Source organism: Myxocyprinus asiaticus, chromosome 47, assembly GCF_019703515.2.
Source record: "Myxocyprinus asiaticus isolate MX2 ecotype Aquarium Trade chromosome 47, UBuf_Myxa_2, whole genome shotgun sequence".
NCBI lineage: Eukaryota > Metazoa > Chordata > Actinopteri > Cypriniformes > Catostomidae > Myxocyprinus > Myxocyprinus asiaticus.
Window position 1 is genome coordinate 5,517,272 of NC_059390.1, and position 20,378 is coordinate 5,537,649.

Below are 20,378 nucleotides of genomic sequence, written 5' to 3' on the forward strand. Positions count from 1 at the left end.
CTTTGCTGCCGTCCTTGGTGTTTATTCTCAGTCTGGCCGGAAACATCAGAGCAAAAGTGATCTTCCGCTTATGTAAGAGTTTCTTGCATTCCTTAAATTGATCGCGTTTCTCTCTTGTCGAGTTCACAAAGTCCGGGAACAAGAAAATATTGTAATTCTTCCAAGAAAGCTTTCCTTTGCTCCTCGCCTGGCACAACACAAGATCTTTATCAGATGATTTCAGAAATTTGGCCAGAATCGATCGGGGCCTGTCTCCCTTAGCAGATCTGCGAGCCGGGACTCTGTGAGCTCGCTCGATTTTCACCTTGTGGCCTGTTATGTCGAGCAAATTCGGGAAAAGTTAGTCTAGGAATTTCACCATATCTCTGCCCTCTTCATGCTCAGGAATTCCAACAATTCAAATGTTATTCCTGCGGCTTCTATTCTCAAGATCTTCAAGCTTTTCAAGGAGATGTAGAGAAATGGGCTGTGGAGATGTTATAGAGGCAAAGAGTTATGCATATTTTGGACAAGGTTCAGGACAAATATGGATGGATGATGTCAACTGTTTTGGGAATTAGTCAACTCTAACTGTGGGCATCATGAGGATGCTGGAGTCATCTGTCGATGTGAGTCATAAAACATTCACAGCAATGAAGTACAGTTTTGATACTGTACATTTTATCCTTAAGAATGTTAAAGTGTTTGAGACCTACATAAATAAATTAAAGTCTTGATCTTTCAAACTATGAATATTTAAATGTTATTTAAGTAATCATACAAAAAAAAAAAAAAAAAAAAAGTACAACAAACTTGATAAAACATTAGCTGTCAAGCTGGTAAATGGTGACAAGTCTTGTTCTGGAAGAATGGAGGTTCTCTATAATGGAATATGGGGATAATGGCTGGGATCTATCAGATGCTGCAGTAGTGTGTAGAGAGATGGGCTGTGGAGATGTTATAGAGGCAAAGACTGGTGCTTATTTTGGACAAGGTTCAGGACAATTTTGGATGGATGATGTAAAGTGTACAGGGATTGAATCTACACTAAAAAACTGTTCATCAAATGGATGGGGAGTACACAACTGTGGGCATCAACAAGATGCTGGAGTCATTTGCCATTGTGAGTCAAACACATTCATAGAATATCAGTACAGTTTTGATTCATTGTTTTCAGTTATATTGTAATGTAATGTAATGGTTTAATGTCAGTCAATGGAAGATTTTTAAACTTTAATCTTAAATACAACCCCAATTCCCAAAAAAAGTTGGGACATTATGGAAAATTCTTATTGAAACAAATAGAGGTATTTGTAAATTCTATTCAACTTGTGCTATATTGAAAGCAGTACAACACATAATTTGATGTTTTAACTTGTGAATTTTTGTTAAATATACACTGCAGGAACTAAAGCCCGTTTTAGGTACTTTACCCTGAACTCGTACTTTTCGTTGTTTTCACACATGAGGAACTAAAGTTTAGACTTAGAGGGACGTTAGACAGACTTTATAGCTCCTACCCCGGGGTAGGTACTTCTATCCCAAAAGGGAACATTCACGTGTGGGCACAAAAAAGATGCTGGTATTATTTGTGTAGGTGTGTTTAAGCTTATTTCCATGTTCTCAGAATTAAAAAAAGATCTGCATGAATCCAGTTGGGGGTAGCAAATTACTGTAGCTGCTACTCCTGTCTGCAAGTTTGGACACACCTACTAATTCCTTATTATTAATATTTTCCACATTTTAGAACAATAGTAAAGTCATCAACTATGAAATAGCACAAATGAATGTATGGTAATTATGTATAAATTAAGTAACTAAAAATGTATCTATTTTAGATATCAAAGTAGCCACATTTTGCCTAGATCACAGCTCTGCACAATATGGGCATTTTCTCTTCAAGTGATATTTACCTGGGATCCTTTATAAATGGTATTAAATAAGTTCCCATTGATGGTATGCTGAGCACTTTTTGATTGGTTTTTTTTTTCACCTCAACAATTTTTAGTTTTGTAAAAAGATGTATTAATATGTAAAATTTTGATTTGTCTACAAAATGAATTCTGTTATGTTTCATTCATTTCAACACATTTTAGGTATAGTGCGGCTGGCCAACAGTAACAGCTTGTGTTCTGGAAGAGTGGAGGTTCTCCATAATGGTCAGTGGGGAACAGTGTGTGACATCTATCAGATGATGCAGTGGAGTGTAAAGAGATGGGCTGTGGGAGTGTTATAGAAGCAAAGACTGGTGCTTATTTTGGGCAGGGAACAGAAACGATATGGCTTGGTTATGTAAACTGTCATGGGACAGAGTCTACACTGAGAAGCTGTTCATCAAATGGATGAGAGTAAGCAAATGTGGGCATGAAAAAGATGCTGCCGTTGACAGTCGTGGTAGGTTGCAACTTGAGTGGACATCACCAAAAACAAAGATGTTCATTTTTAAGCTTAAGTGATGGAATGTCAAACATATTGGCAAAAATGTTCTCTTTCATTCCTTTGTTTCCTAGAGATCAGACTGGTGAATAGTAACAGACGATGTTCTGAGAGAGTGGAGGTTCTCCATATTGGACAGTGGGGAACAGTGTGTAGTGACGGCTAGGATCTATTAGATGCTGAAGTGGTGTGTAGATTGATGGATTGTGGAAATGCAATTGAGATAAAAAGCGCTGCTATTTTTGGACAGGGATCAGGACCAATATGGATGAATGATGTAAACTGTCATGGTACTGAATTCAAACTGATGAGCAAACTGATTGTGGTTGGGGAATACACAATTGTGGTCATGAAAAAGATGCATTAAAAGAGTCATTAGTGAAAGTAAATTAATTCAAACAGTTTCCCTTCCTGAGTAATTCGTAGATTTAAACTTTCAGCACATCTAAATAATTAAAGACTGGTCAATGCGAACAAATAGGCCAATGCTATTTAAACTCAGATGTGTTACATAATTAAGTGTTATAAAATACAAATGTACATGTAAAGGATATCTTTGCTTGTATATAAATAAATTGCATATATTTTATTATTGGCTGCATGTTATTGCATGACTATGTTTGATTTTTATTTCTTTATTTACAGTATGTTTCATTATGGATTGACAAAGATTTGGTATCTGTTATCATGAATGTAATAACCATTTTATCGAGTGGATATTTCATGCAGTGCTTATAAAATTTTATGTTAAAGTTCCTTTCCAGAACATATCTTCATTTCATAATGCATGTTCAAAACCCACAATATACAGTAATTATTATTTTTTCTGTAAACGCTAAGCCAAAAAGCACAAAGTACTCACAAGTACTCACTCCAACTTACATCTTCTATGTTCCAGTGTAAAGCTCCAATTCAATCTGGAAAAAGTAGAATATTTACATTCAAATGATATTACAAACTGACCATAAAACTTTCCAAGTTCCCTCAAAAATGTCACCTGCTGCCTCATTGTGAGGAGTTTAAACAACATCTGCTCTGCCATGTTAAGCCTGTAGTTTATGCAACCTGCTGCTTTTTTAAAGCAACAAAGTAACAGAAAAAAAATAAATAAAATCTCAACTGGTTATTGGGGGGACCAAAGGTAAAATTAATTGTAACACTTTACAATAAGGTTGTATTAATTAACATTAGTTAACTACACTAGTTAACATGAACAAACAATGAACAATACATTTAAAACATTTATTAAAGGTGCAATATGTAACATTTTTCATGTAATTTTCACCCTTTTTTTTGCCAATGTGTGAACGGCTTGTAACGCAACTTAAATGAGCCCCTCCCGGACTTCCTAGGTTGTCTATTAAAGCCTTTAGACTGATTTGCATGCGAAGGGAGCGGGTCGCTTTTGCCGGAAAAATCCAAAGGATGTGATGTTTATGCGTGCTCCCGAGAGCCTTGCCTCAGACAGTAATAGCTTCTCTTCCGCTATTCAACAGCGACAACAAACTACAACACTAGGTAACATTATCTCAGAGATGGAATCCAGCAAATGTCCGGCTCTGAGCACAACACCGACTCCTACACAAACTCACAGTAAGCAAAAAAAAAAAAAAAAAAAAAAACATTTTCTACTGAATCCCGTCTAGCTAAGCGGAAACGTGATCGTGGTCGAGTGAAAACTAGAGTGAACATCAGCAGGGCATTTGATTCCTGGAGGGACCTTCGTTTGGTTTTGGGGATCAAAACCGACCCTGAATTCTTCTTATTGGACAGGTAAGCTTACATAACTGCAAAGCATGTGAAATATAGTGCCATAAGGATTGATCTGTGTACTTTTTGCCTGCTAACGCTGACGAATTGCAAGCTACCTTGCTTCGTAACTTTCAAATAATTTCAACGATCTTCTCTTTATACTAAAATTCAGGTTAATATCAATGTTAATCTGTAATTATTCAGCAAGGTAAACTACAATAACACACAAAATTAATGTGCTGCCACTGCTTCCTTGAAATCCCAACAAAGATTTGCAATGGGATTTTAATGATGGACTGAAAGGACCATTTAAGGACATTCCACGACCTATCCCTGAACCAGATTTTGGGCAACTTGGATGTATCCTTGGTGTTATTGTCTTGCTGGAAAGTCCAGTGATCACCGAGCTTCAATTTACACACTGAAGGCATCACATTTTTCATGCCAAAACGGCCTGATACCTGAAAGAATCCATGGTGTCAGTCACATAGTCAGGATAGCCGTTTCCTGCAGCCTCAAAACACCCCCATAACAGGACTGACCCACCTCCATGCTTGACTGTGGGGATCTTACTCCAGACGTACTGCTGACCCATGGGTCTAAAACTCATTTTCAGTTTAGTGTCATACGTCTATAAAACCTTCTTCCAGGACTCCACAGTTCTTTCCTAATTACTTCTTGAATATTCAAGTCAACATTTCCCTTGGTGAAGTTTTGCTTTCTTCCACACCCCAAGAAGGTTGATGTTGTACCATATTTAAAAAATGTATGAATGGTGCTGCCAACTTTGTCTACTGGAAATTGAAGTGCCTTGGAAATGTACTTTTAGCCATGACCTTTCTTGTGTAATGAAATAATCTCCTCTATTAGCTTTTGAGACAGCTTATTTTTAATTGCATTTTTTGCATAGAAATACATTTTAGCTTACAACGCTAAACTTAAATGTTAAAACTTAAATAAGCACTATTGCAGATTGATGACTTAATTTTGTTTTAAAACAATTACTTGTGTAGCCTTACATATTTAAGAAACAGCTACATGCAGTAGGGGTTGAATAATTATGACATGGCTGTATTTTCTAAAAATCCTGTTATTTAGAAATATTAGGTTATATATTCACACTATGACTTTGAATGTGTCACTCAACTGATATAGATGTAGGGTGGAGGGGGGGGGGGGGTTGAATAATTTCGATTGCAACTGTACATTCTATTATTATAAAACAGCGCATCGATATATCAAAATGACAGTTGTGATGGAATCAATACTGAATTGTGTCAACATATTTATAATGTACAGTCTATTTTATAAACAGCTACTGTCATCATCCACAGATTTAGCTAAAAGCTATTGATAAAGCTGGCTAGCTAGCTAATGCCGGCATAGGCTATCGTATAAATGCAGTCAATGTATCATGCAAAGAAAAGTGATTACTTCAAACTACAGTCTCGCATAGTCAGACCTATATCCACACTTTGTTTTAGCCCTGTTCCAGCACTGGAGAGTCAAATATAATATACAGTCTCAAAGTTTGTAATAAACCAATCATAACTGTGTAATTTGAATTATGCTACCTCATCTGTCAGCATGATGTCAGTGAATCACGTTCAGTCTCTTTGTACATTACGTACAATAATGATAGCGATAATTGAACACATTTCTGTGTGCATGCAGGTGTACCACAACCTGATGTCATACTTGGAGTTGTTTCACCATGTAAGCAAATACACACACACATACGCACACGCACAGGCACACTCATCGGTCAACCAATTCACTTGAATGTTACTACGGAGACTACTGTATAATATTGATTACCGAGGTGGCTGGCACGATGAAAAGATACTGTAAAGACAGGTAATGTCCTAGAAACTAAACAAGGCAGTTTCGCACAGCACGGGACCTGACAACTGGTAAAATCACGCGCTGCGTTTGTGCAGCCAAGACATTGCTCGCATCGCGGTTTCATCGTGGTTAAAAACTTAAACTGAGTCAAGTCACCCACATCACTACACATGTAGGCTTCTGTAGTCTATTGTGGTCCACGCAGTGTTGTCAGCTTAAACTGGTCCATAATAGCTTGATGATTTAACTGTATAACTTTTTCTAGTAGGAAGTTGTAAAATCCGTGTTGAATGAAACGCAGCACTACTTTTCAAAACTTGATCTGACACTGAATTCTTAAGCAGCCTGATTCACACTTAGAAAGCTCCTGATGTTGTTATAACAATGCAAAAAGCTCTTACCATTTTACTTGAAATGAAAATCAGCTCTCCTTTCCTGTTTAATAAATTAAGCAGAACATCTCATGTTTTTAAATCCATAAGGATCTCTTTCTCAATGGCAATAGTGGCAGTAATTGCGATATCGCACTATTCGCTTTCAAATTACGTACCTGTACATCACTTAAAGCGTGACTGCATCACTCAAGACCAGCTAGAAGGCCTCGACCGGGACATATCCTAAAGATCACACCCACCAAGAACAAATAAATCAATCAATCAAATAAATCAATCTGATTGGCTGATGAATCTGACTTTAGTTGCTCATTCATTTGCACTGTTGAGGGATTCTGTAGAAATTCTGAAGGCCTGACGGGGTGGAGCTCAAACTCATGCGCTGCTTCAGGGATGCGATTTGTAAAACAGTTGTCACACTTCTCTTGTAAGCATCAAGTAATAAATTCTGACTTGATAACCTTTTTGTTTTTCTCTGTTTGTTTGTAGATTAATTAAGAGTGGAAAGTGAGTAAAAATACATAGGCAAAAAGGTGATTGAGAATGAAAAGATGAAAAATATGTATTTATTTGGCATGTTAGGCCAGCAGAGAAGGCTTTGCTGGCCCTGGGAATTCGCCACCGGGCCTAAATGAATATTTTTTGTAGCATTGATGAAACTGGCCAGGGGAGTTCGATTTCCCAGCATGCTTTGCAGGGGACTGGATGATGTGAAGAAATGTTGAAACTAAGTGTTATTTTATGCATTTCTGAGCAAGATAAGAAAAGGATGAGTTTTGTTCATGTTTACTGTTTTGTTTTATCATTTTTTAAAAGTAGTATTTGTGTGGCTGGAGTTTGGGGGGGTTACCATTGTGTTGAAGACTAGTGTATGTGCTTTGGTTGAGGAAGCACCTGAACTTTCAAGTGATGTTTGATTTGAATGCTGTTGAGCTCTATAAGTAGTTGCTATCAAACTGACAGTGCAACAGTTTCACTGTCCTTACACTTGCTCACTTGGCTTAAACTAATGAGAGTAAAAAAATATTAATTTGAACTAACATAAGACTATTAATTAAAAAAAAACCTTAGTAAATTAATAAAATTACATTAGACCAACATAAAAAATTATGTTTGATTAACCTAATAAAGTTGAGTTAAACTAACTATAGTACATTGATTTGACCCAATCCAAATAAACTATGTTGGTTTACTGAAACTGAATTAATTATAAGTTACTTAATTAAATTCTTAAATTAAATTAAGTAAAGGTAATGAATAAATTTTTGAGTGTGGGGATATGGTTGTACAAACATTGCAGTGTATTAGTCATAGTTCATGAGAGTTGTGAATAGCCATTATAATCTATTTAAATAAAGGAAATTTTTCCATTGTGCTCAGATGAGGAAAAAACATGTAAATGCTGTTTAAACAAATATGTGTTCAACATAAGACCTTTTCATTATGATCTCTACTGTCTGACTCACAATCTCACCTCAATGAATAAATGCTGTCAGATCTGAAGATGATTTGCCAAAGTAACCCAAACTTCCAAGAAACTAGATGTTGGTTTCCTTACTGTTCATCTCATGTACCGTGTACACACGCACACACAATGGCCATAACATTGACATAGTTAACTCCTTGGTACAAAAGGTCAGGTTTCCTTGCTTCCATTGAAGCACACAAGATGCTTTTTGGAACATTCTCAATCATGCTGGATAACATGATTATCAGATTTGTGGAGTCCATGCCATCTTGAGAGCATATGTTATCAAACTTAAATTTACCTAGTTAAAAAATTACTCAGAAATTCACTGCCGGTAAACTAGTGGTATGGGTGTGGTCTGGGGTGAAGAAGAGGACCGCAGCCAGTATAACTGTCCCAAACAGCACTTTTCAAACAGACTGACTCAAGAGGAAGGAGTAGACTGAGAACTCTAAATGGGTAATATCCTATAACTTATATATCATATATCATCAGTGTTTTAAAAAATAGTTGTTTATTTATTTGTTTAATAATGATTATTGCTCAATCGATACATAAATCATGGATTTTATTATTGTTAAAACTGTTTATTTTGGATATTCTACACTAAAGTGGGCTGTAATACATATTTAATTACAATATAAGTAGATTAAATACAATTAGATGTACTAAATTCTACTATTATATTTCTATAATAATCTCTATTTGCATGATACCTTGTCATTGTCATTGAAAGTTGTCCTAATAATAAATAAACTTAAATATTATGCTCTGACACTGAAAAACATAAAAAATAGCTACCGTTACTCTGCAAAATTGTAGATTGCATTTTTCAGTGTCTAAGCCACAGATTTAGCTTATTACTGAATTCAATGTTTTGAATTTGTCTGATATTCAGTATTTTCATTCCTCTTGGCTACGGTGGACATGTGGACTCCAAATTGCATATTTATACTGTACAGTGTGGCCGACTGAGTAGACCACAGAGGAGGTTATACATTATAGCAGTTATTTTTATTCAGTAACATGTCGGCACTCGAAAAACTGTAATACTGTGCTATAGACTAATGATTAATGTGCTTCTCTCATTAATTGAGAAACAAGGACATAGCAAAAAGCATTTGGAGGAGTCTAAGTACAGGAAACCAGGGAATAAACATTCAAATCTAATATCATAATACATTTATTTACAGCCAATATGCTCTGGTTCATGCAACTCTTTCTGCTTCTAGGTAAGGACACTCATGTTACACATTGAAACAAATTCCATTCACTGGTGTATTTTCCTTAAAATAAACACTTGATTAATACCATTATATTTCCATATTTAAATACAAAGACTTTTGACAAGTACATTTAATTCTAAAGTAAACTCTAATTATGTGCCTCTATTTAGCCTATATGTTGACTTCATTGTTAATCTAATTAATGCAACTGTGATTCTTCAACATGTACAGGTTTTATAACCATCAGTAGAGGAGCTCAAGTCAGACTGATTAATGGCAACAACGCTTGTTCAGGAAGAGTAGAGTTTCTCTATAAAAGAAAATGGGTAACAGTGTGTGATAATGGCTGGGATTCTAGAGATGCCGCTGTGGTGTGTAGAGAACTGGGCTGTGGGAACGTTATAGAGGCCAAGCGTGGTGCTTTTTTTGGACAAGGTTTAGGGAAGGTATGGCTGAATAATGTACAATGTTTGGGGACTGAATCTAACCTAAGGAAATGTAGACTGAGTGGATGGACACACAAGTGCAACCATAATAAGGATGCTGGTGTCATCTGCCAATGTAAGTCAAAAATATTCATAGGAATTAAATATACGTTTGATTCTGTACTTTTCCTTATTAGGAATGCTAAAGAGTTTGAGGTCCTATATGGAGCATTAACATGGAAAACTTGGGTTCATTTCATTTTTTTTAATTTTTTTTTTATAATCCTTACAACAACAATAATAATTTAATTTTCAAATTACTAAAAAGACATTAAAACATCTGTCTTTTTATTATTTGGGTGCTTCACAGCTGTCAAGTTGGTGAATGGATTCAACTCTTGTTCTGGGAGAGTGGAGGTTCTCTTTAATGGCACATGGGGAACAGTGTGTGATGATTATTGGGATCTATCAGATGCTGCAGTGGTGTGTGCAGAACTGGGTTGTGGCAATGTTATAGAAACAAAGAGTGGTGCATATTTTGGAAAAGGTACAGGACAAATATGGATGAACAGTGTAAAATGTTATAGGACTAAATCTACTCTAATAAACTGTAGACCAAATGGATTGGGGAACCACACTTGTGGGCATGAAAAAGATGCTGGTGTCATCTGTGGAGGTAAGTTTATTACTGCATAAGAAGCTTCACTGCCTTTATACAATTTATATGTTCAGTAATTTGATTGGTCCATCCATTTGAAGTGGTGCTGAATGCTGACAATTAGTATAACCATTTCTGGCAAGTTACTCAAAAAAAAAAAAAAACACTACAGAAATCAGAGAGATAAAGCTACTCATTACTTCATGGAAAAAGTAATCACATTACTTTCTAAAACCCCTATATGAACACACTACACAAAACGTTTTTGCTTTTTTCCACTCTATACAAATTCAAAATAATGTCTGTATTTCCTGACTCCACTTGTCTGTGTTCACCACATACATTTCTTTTGGAACTATTTTTGTTAGCAGAGCAAAAATTAGCATTAATTGCATCTAAAATGTCAGACTATGTCCACACTATTATGTTTTCATTTGAAAATGCATTGATTCCACTACGTTTACGCCTCTCATCCACGCTAGAATACTGTTTTCCATCGCCGGAAATCGAGCTTTCAAAAATGCTCACCATTACCGCATACTTTGAAAACGAAAATGGATTAGTGCAGATGTGGCCTCAATTAAATGATATTAACTTCTTTATAGTATTGTTGTATAAAAGTCAAATAACTTTTATTGGCAACTGTTGTTTAAATAAAAGAAGCTATGGTTCTGGTACAATAGTTTGATTCTGTTGCATTTTGTAATATGTAAACATGTTATTAATTAAACAAGTAAAATTATCAAAAGCAAAAACTGAGTCTTAGACATATTTGGTGTCAATGATGATGATTTTGTAGTCCGTCAGAACTCCCTGTCTGATCTACTTTTTTTATGCATGTCAGGCAACATTCGACTGCTAAATGGCAGTGACTCTTGTTCTGGGAGAGTGGAGGTTTTCTATAATGGTCAGTGGGGAACAGTGTGTGATAATGGCTGGGATCAATCAGATGCTGCAGTGGTGTGTAGAGAGATGGGCTGTGGAGACGTTGTAGAGACAAAGACTGGTGCTTATTTTGGACAAGGTTCTGGATCAGTATGGTTGGATTATGTATGTTGTTCCGGGAGTGAATCTACATTGAAAGACTGTGCATCAAATGGATGCGGAAAAAACAACTGTAAGCATTCAAAGGATGCTGGAGTCATCTGCCAATGTGAGTCAAAAATATTCACAGATTTGAAGTCTCAATATTGTGCATTTTGTCATTTGAAATGCTAAATTGCTTGAGGTTCTATATGGAACATGACAAAATCACACACTGTTCTTTCAAACTAACAATGGCAATTATTTCATTGAATTATTAAAACAAGTGAAAAATAATTAATTAAAATAATAAAATAATATAAACTGCATAGTTAAAAAAACACATTTATTTAAACCTTTTGTCTTTATATGTTATTGTATTGTTTTTTTGTTTTGTTTTGTTTTGGGGGGGGGGGGTGTTGGTTAATAGCTGTCAAGTTGGTGAATGGTGACAACTTTTGCTCTGGAAGAGTGGAGGTTCGTCATAATGGCACATGGGGAACAGTGTGTGATAATGGATGGGATCTATCAGATGCTGCAGTAGTGTGTAGAGAGATGGGCTGTGGAGATGTTATAGAGACAAAGACTGGTGCTTATTTTGGACAAGGTTCAGGGCAAATATGGATGGATGATGTACAATGTACAGGGATTGAATCTACACTAAAAACCTGTTCATCAAATGGATGGGGAGTACATAACTGTGGGCATCAACATGATGCTGGAGTCATCTGCGTAGGTAAGGCTGTATGTAGCAGTACCACAATACAGAATTTGATCTGTCAAACTGGAATAATTCAATAATGCTGTTACATTTCATAGTGGTCCATTTCTTTCTTATACATGGTCTGGTTTCAATAATAATGTTTTTTTTTTTTAGCCAAGCTCCCTGTTTAACTCATTTAATTTATGCAACAGGCAAAGTTCGAATGCTGAATGGCACCAACTCTTGTTCTGGGAGAGTGGAGGTTCTCTATAACAGAACATGGGGAACAGTGTGTGATAATGGCTGGGATCTATCAGATGCTGCAGTGGTGTGTAGAGAACTGGGCTGTGGAGATGTTCTAGAGGCAAAAAGTGGAGCTTATTTTGGACAGGGATCAGGTCCAGTATGGATGAATAATTTGAACTGTAATGGAACAGAATCTAGACTGAAGAACTGTGAATCAAGTGGAATGGTACTGCAAAAATGTGGACATGAAAAAGATGCTGGTGTTATCTGTGAAGGTAAGTGTGATTCTGCATAATAGTGCTTCACAACCTTGTGTCACTGTACAATAGTGGATATATTTCACTTGGGAGAATAATTCAATAATATTTGTGCTTTTCTTAACATGTGATTGTTGATATTAAAGGGGTCATGACATACTCTTTTTTTATTATTTTATTATCTTCCCTGAGGTCCACTAATAATATCAGTATTGCATCAAAACAGTCATAATTTAGGAATATATAATAATTTTCCACCCTGTCTCTGGCTCCCTGTCTGAAATGCAAGGTTTTTAGCTATCTGGCCCTTTAAGACTTCAATTAACGCCAGCTGTTATGATTGGCTGACATCGTGCAGCTACCTCCAATTCAGTCATATTTGAAATTCAGTTGGAAGAAAATGAACAACAAGCTCCACAACATTATAAAACTAAATTTCAGGGTTTACACATAATGTGCACCCAATACATTATATCCTAATATATTAAACTGTTCACTCAAGCACAGTGGCACCATAAACTATCAAACAGTGATGGCATTTGAAAATTCTTGAATGAAACTGTTAAAGCTAGGGTGTGTAATCCAGAGAGGCTAGCAGTTAGCAAGCTAGCTTTGAAAGCATAGAGTCCGCCCTCGCTTCAGAGGTGTCTCCAAAGCCACGCCTCCTCTATCACACATGAACACACACAGAGCAGAGTCTAAGCGCCAGGAGGAGAGACGTGTTGGTGGAATTGATCGCAACGTTTTCCTTTTACTGTTGGTTCAGGAGGAACATAATGTAGCTGCGGTTCGCCTTCCATTCTCGCGCTCGCTCTGCACAGCATCAAGGAACCCAGCTGATGATGTGTGATTGTCTGTGCGAACAAGTTGTGTGGCGGTATGTAAATATAGATTGACAGGCAGGAAGGACATCCTATCATTACATTCAGACCGAATGCAATGAATGGTCGATAATTGTTTAGTCCTGTCCCTTCCACAGAAGATATATATATATATATAAATAAATAAATCATTTATATATATATTTTTATTTTTTTTTTATTTTTTTTTTTTTTACATTTAGACCACTTAAATTATTGATTGCTATCAGGATGTGAAGAGACTTTCAACCAGTATAACAAAAAATGTTTCTGGAAAAGACTGCACACCCTAGCTTTAACTTATAGTTTTTGTGGCCTGGTCCAATAGTGTTTTAACTGCCCCATTCTTCAATAACAGTTCCTTTGCAAAGCTTGAATCATATTGTGACTGGTTCACAAGCAGTCCACGCTGATACACTATATTGCCAAAAGTATTCGCTCACCCATCCAAATAATTGAATTCAGGTGTTCCAATCACTTCCATGGCCACAGGTGTATAAAATGAAGCACCTAGGCATGCAGACTGCTTCTACAAACATCTGTGAAAGAATGGGCCGCTCTCAGGAGCTCAGTGAATTCCAGCGTGGTACTGTGATAGGATGCCACCTGTGCAACAAGTCCAGACGTGAAATTTCCTCACTACTAAATATTCCACAGTCAACTGTCAGTGGTATTATAACAAAGTGGAAGCGATTGGGAATGACAGCAACTCAGCCACGAAGTGGTAGGCCACGTAAAATGACAGAGCGGGGTCAGCGGATGCCGAGGCGCATAGTGCGCAGAGGTCGCCAACTTTCTGTAGAGTCAATCGCTACAGACCTCCAAAGTTTATGTGGCCTTCAGATTAGCTCAAGAACAGTGCGTAGAGAGCTTCATGGAATGGGTTTCCATGGCCGAGCAGCTGCATCCAAGCCATAAATCACCAAGTGCAATGCAAAGCGTCGGATGCAGTGGTGTAAAGCACGCCGCCACTGGACTCTAGAGCAGTGGAGATGCGTTCTCTGGAGTGACGAATCACGCTTCTCCATCTGGCAATCTGATGGACGAGTCTGGGTTTGGCAGTTGCCAGGAGAACGGTACTTGTCTGACTGCATTGTGCCAACTGTGAAGTTTGGTGGAGGGGGGATTATGGTGTGGGGTTGTTTTTCAGGAGCTGGGCTTGGCCCCTTAGTTCCAGTGAAAGGAACTCTGAATGCTTCAGCATACCAAGAGATTTTGGACAATTCCATGCTCCCAACTTTGTGGGAACAGTTTGGGGATGGCCCCTTCCTGTTCCAACATGACTGCGCACCAGTGCACAAAGCAAGGTCCATAAAGACATGGATGAGCGAGTTTGGTGTGGAAGAACTTGACTGGCCTGCACAGAGTCCTGCCCTCAACCCGATAGAGCACCTTTGGGATGAATTAGAGTGAAGACTGCGAGCCAGGCCTTCTCGTCCAACATCAGTGTCTGACCTCACAAATGCGCTTCTGGAAGAATGGTCAAAATTTCCCATAAACACACTCCTAAACCTTGTGGAAAGCCTTCCCAGAAGAGTTGAAGCTGTTAAAGCTGCAAAGGGTGGGCCGATGTCATATTAAACCCTATGGATTAAGAATGGGATGTCACTTAAGTTCATATGCGTCTAAAGGCAGATGAGCGAATACTTTTGGCAATATAGTGTATGTGTCGAAAACACATACAATCCACACTGAAATGTTCTAAATATGCCAACGTAAAACAATCCATGGTGATGTTGGGTGCTTCAGCCGGCTTCAACAGGCCAATGCAGAGATTCTGTTCTTCACATCTCACATCTTCTGTGTTTGTTTACACACAGAATGGCATGTGTTTCTCCCAGTCAGTGGCAGCAGCAGAATGAGACGCATTTTTAAAAGTTATGCTTGTACCACTCTTAAAACGCGGTGCACATTGCCGGAAACACATTAAAACGATCAAAGACTGCCATCTAGTGCATGTTTAAAAAAGATTAACAAATTATATGCATGATAATGGTCAAAGCATTTAATCTAGTGCATGTTTATATAGAAAAACTGTTAAATCCAGGCACATGAAGGTGTCCTGTGTAAGTCCCCTTAAAACTGTATTTGACTCTCCCATGAGAGGCCCTCTCTCCTCTTTACCTGTGTGACTGCCTGACCACCAGTGGGCGGGGCCAAGGGTGCAATGACGAAAAATAGGCAATGATGTCTTGCTGAAGAGGCAGTCATATGCAGATATATTTGGTCCTTGTGACATCACAAGTTCCACAAAATCCAAACGAGCCGTTTTTGAAGCTTTGTTTACATAAATGCTCTTTTTCTATTAAGGAGGACATTTTCAGTATGTTTTTATAGTACAATGACTTATATGTCAAAAGATCAAGGAAAATTTGATTCCTCATGTCATGACCCTTTTAATGGAAAATATGAAAATGTTCAGTCTGTTTTTGACATTGCCTGATGCCAGTGATGAAACTTCTTAGTTTGTCTGAACCCTGAGCTACTTGTTTGGATGTTTGATATTAGGTAAAGTTCAATTGGTGAATGGCAGTAACTCTTGTTCAGGAAGAGTGGAGGTTCTTCATGATGGTCAGTGGGGAACAGTGTGTGATAATGGATGGGATCAATCAGATGCTGCAGTGGTGTGTAGAGAGATAGGCTGTGGAGACGTTATAGAAATAAAGACTGGTGCTTATTTTGGACAAGGATCAGGACCAATTTGGATGAATGATGTAAACTGTAGCAGGAATGAGTCAACACTAAAGAACTGCAATTTGACTGAATGGGGAACTCACATTTGTGAGCATGAGAAAGATGCAGGTGTTATTTGTGGAGGTATTTTCAGTCCTGAATATGGATTTTTTTCACATTTCCTAGTTCTCTAAAGTAGTCATGTATGAATCAGACTGGGGGCCCGTATATAAACGAAGCCTGACGTAAGAGTGTTTTAGAGGCAAAAGACTGGTCTTTAAAGGGTGTTTTTTAATTTTTTTTTACTAATGCTATCATTTTCCTCTCTACCCTAAGAACAGTTCAGAGGAAGTAAAAATACAATTTGCTGCCCTTTAATTAAAAGTATGTTTTTAAAACTAATAGTATACTTTCTCAGCATTTTCCTTAAAGGTGCCACCCCACCATAATTTAACAGCAGTATTCTTAATATAGTAATATAAAGAGAAATGATTATAGATTCATGTAAAAATAAATAAACCAAGTGAATTTTGAACTTTATAGAAACTGGCAGTTCAGATATGGGTGATGGAGTATTAATGGAAGCATTGGCTGAATATGAAAGTCTTATAGGTAAGTTTAATGTTCTGTCACAGTCCAGATTTTTATGATTTTTTTTTTAAGTTTGAACTTGAAAGGTACCACTTTACAATAACGTTCCATTCGTTAACATTAGTTAATGCATTAGGTCAACATGAACAAACACTGAACGTTATGTTTTTACATCATTTATTAATCTTTGTTAATTTTAGCTAAATTAATTATAATAATACTAAATTGTTCATTGTTAGTTCATAGTGAATTAACTAATGTTAACAAATACAACTTTTGATTTAAAAAATGTATTAGTATATGATAAAATTAACATTAGCCAATATTAATAAATGCTGTGAAAGTACTGTTCATTGTTAGGTCATGTTAACTAATGTTGTAACTATTTGAACAAATGGAACCTTATTGTAAAGTTTTACCAAAAACATACATTTGATTTTTCCATTAGAAACATGGTGTTAAACTGGGCCAGTAACATAAAGCACTACTATTATTCTCTATCATTTTGCAAAGAAGTAGCAAAACATTAAGATGTCATAATTATATTTATTATTATAAAACAAATTGGTTGAAAACCATGCTTTATTTACAATAAATCATCGCTATGACCGGCTCTTTGCTGAGCTTTTTTTTTGTGTGCTGTATCATTGTGCAGCACCCATAGCAGTTATTGTTGTTGCATTGCAACATTCCCTTTACTGTTTACTGTCAGAGATTATATCTTCTGATGGAAGAATGACATTTAATGATGATTTTAGATTGTCCTTAATATTTTCATTAAGAGGTAACCGTTTTATAAACGCAAGAAGGCACTCAAGGCAGTGCCATATTGTAAATATAGTCACAATATACAGTAGCATGGCCTCTTGCACCTTATTGCTTAATTCAAATAAGCTACGGTGTTTGCTTTAGCTTACTTTTGTGTTTTGTTGTTTTGTGTCTACCTTATCAGGTCACTTAACCTTTATCAATGATTCAAAAAGCTGGATTGATGCATTGCTGTATTGCAAAACTCATCACCAGACTTTGGTGTATATTTTAAATGACACGGTACAAGATTACATCACTCAAATGCTGCAGGGTGAAGAAATCACCAATGGAGTGTGGATAGGGCTTGAACGAAATATGCTCTTCACTTGCTCTCCCTGGCTGTGGACCGGTGGGCCGTATGTGGACCATGCACTGTGGCACAGCACCTTCCCAGTGGACCCAATGAACAAGTTTTGTGGAAAACTGATAGAGGATAAAGATAATACTTTTGGATGGGTGGATGCTTGCTGTCACGAGTACCTCCCTTTCATCTGTCAGGTCAGTGATTATTCTTTATTATTGTTTAATATTAATTTATTATATTTATTATTAAATCATTTTTCTGCACTGTTGTGTTGATATTGTTCTCCAGTCACATCCCCTGTTTTGTCCGTCTTTAATTAGATCTCCAGTTGTACATTTGAAAATATTTATTTATTTATAATAATTTTTATAAAATTATTTATTGCACCGGTAAAACAAGGTTTTCTCCTCTGTTGTGTTTTAATAGGGATGAAACACTAGAGGTAGCTACTTCCTACTTTGGAGTCTGTGGCATATTACAGAAAATAAGAAAGTCCAGATGCCCTGAAGGTCTCTGCTTTGTGTGGAAAACAAACAAACAAACAAAAAAGTAATATAACAGTAGCCTAATATGCAGCAGTTAGTGGTATGCATTTGTAACTGATAGCGATGACATTATTTTCATTATAAAATACTTAATAATTATTAAGGTCTCTTTTTGCAATGGCTTTTTGTCAGTGGTATTATGCTTTTTTTTTTCTTTTTTTTTTTTTTGGATTGTATTGCAGGTTGAAAGCCACCTATACTGTTAGAATCCCAATGGAAATATTAATCTGTAATATTTTTTCTTTGTGAGTTTACTGTCAATTAAGATAAACAATATGGCTAATAAACCTTTGTTTCAAAGTAAGAGTTGGGCTGTTTGTTTTTTGTATATGCAGTGCTCCAGACAAACATATGAGAGCGGTGGCAACTGCACCTGATTTGGAAGCACCGGTGGGGGACATAGGGGTCTGGGGCCTTTAAAATTAAAAATATAAGAACACAAGCTAATTATAATAATAGTGATAATATTATTATCACTATTAATATACTAAATATACTAATCCAAAGGTGTAACCAAATACAGTATTCATTATTGGGGGGACCAAAGATAAAACTGTCATAGTCAGTTATTAAAAAAACAAAAAAAAACATATTGATTGGCCACTTATCTGAATATGCACTAATGGAAATGTACAACTGTAGCTAGTGAAAATGTGCAATACCTAAAAATGTAAAAATAGGGTGGTAAAATGAAACTCTTAAGTAATCAGCACTCTTTGTCTACATCTACACTCTGTTTAGAGATAAGGGTAATTTGTTTACCATGTTTGTATTTCCATAAAAAACAACAAGAGCATTTCTGCCTGGATGTAAAACTACACACCACAAAATATTTGCATAATTGTATAGTTTCTGTCTGTACTGTTTCTAAAAGTAACTAAAAGCATTTCTTAAAGTACAAATATTGCCTTAACATGCATCACTAATAATATAGCTGGTAAAAATGGGTAGAAATACAATAAACAACACAAAGAAAGGAAAATGGGCTTGATGAAGTGGATTAGGAGTATTTTAAACTATGCCAGAAAAGCATTCTACAAATATTAGAGAGGTTTGAATGTGTGTGCTGCCACATAAAAGCATTGAAAGGAATTCTGCACCTTACTTTGGCATACATTGCTATACCTATACTGTACTTTGTTAACATTTTATACTGAATTTACTGTATTGCAAGTCACTTTGGTCTAAAATGCTGAATGGCAACAAACTATTATTTATTCCTAACTTATAGGCATTAGGGAAAAAAAGACTCGCAGGGCCTTTTTGGAAGTTACTACCAGTTTTGTTTTTTGTTTTCATTAGTTTGGCAGATTTCTCTTAAAAAAAAGATTCCAAACAGATAAATGCATTAACAGATGCACAACATTAACAACTGATTTATATGAAGTATTTAATTGCTGCTGATTGTCTGTATTTCACAGCCTGGGGATATGGTTGTAAAGACATTGCAGTGTATTAGTCATAGTGCGTGAGAGTTGTTAATAAGTCATTATAATGTATTTAAATAAAGGACATGGTTTCGTGTCTAGTGCTCTGATGAAAAATATATGTAAATGCTGAAGGGGTGGATTTACCCCTGTCTCTTCAGCCTGTTGATGAGTTGAATTTGCTAGAATTGTTATAATCAAAAGCTAGATAAGGCCTGTGTCCCGTTGAGGTCTGAATCATCCTTGGGAGAAAGATGTTTCTATGTTGCCTATGTTGTGTTCTGTCTAATGATGTCATTGCAGGGATTGTTTGTAGATTTGAGAATCATGTGACTAAGTCAGAGGAACTGGACGGCAGTTTATCTCGAGAGAAGACTCACCTTTGACCCATTTGTGTTTGAGTGTTTGAAAAATATAATCTTATGAATGATTGCATTCACGTAGTTAAACAGAACATCATGTTTGTAAGATTTCACCTATCAGATCTCCGTACTCATAAGAGATGGTGTCAATTCATTTGCATATGCCTAAATTACTGTCGTTTCTGTAATCTAAGGTAGTTCGAGGTTAGATTCTCGACTCATTTTCTCTTTCTGTCTTTTGCCTGTAGAAATGTGGAAAACTTTGTCTTTAGTAAATTCTCTCTCTCTCTCTGTTGATTGAAACTTCAACTTTGACTCCTGGTCATCATTGCACATACTGGCCTCTTTACTGGGTATTACTGTATTTCCTTACAATGCTGTTTAAACAAATGAGCT

The 20,378-nt window shown here is 36.5% G+C and overlaps 1 protein-coding gene across 1 annotated transcript; it reads left to right on the forward strand.

The window, feature by feature from the left end:
- Window positions 1–10,058: 10,058 nt before the first annotated feature.
- On the forward strand, window positions 10,059–18,381 carry LOC127436557 (deleted in malignant brain tumors 1 protein). Its single transcript, XM_051690826.1, is given in 8 exon segments — window positions 10,059–10,199; window positions 11,026–11,334; window positions 11,635–12,009; window positions 12,087–12,428; window positions 15,779–16,087; window positions 16,487–16,555; window positions 17,487–17,842; window positions 18,075–18,381. Coding segments are annotated over 8 exon segments (1,878 nt in total). The 5' UTR covers window positions 10,059–10,087; the 3' UTR covers window positions 18,081–18,381.
- Window positions 18,382–20,378: the final 1,997 nt, after the last annotated feature.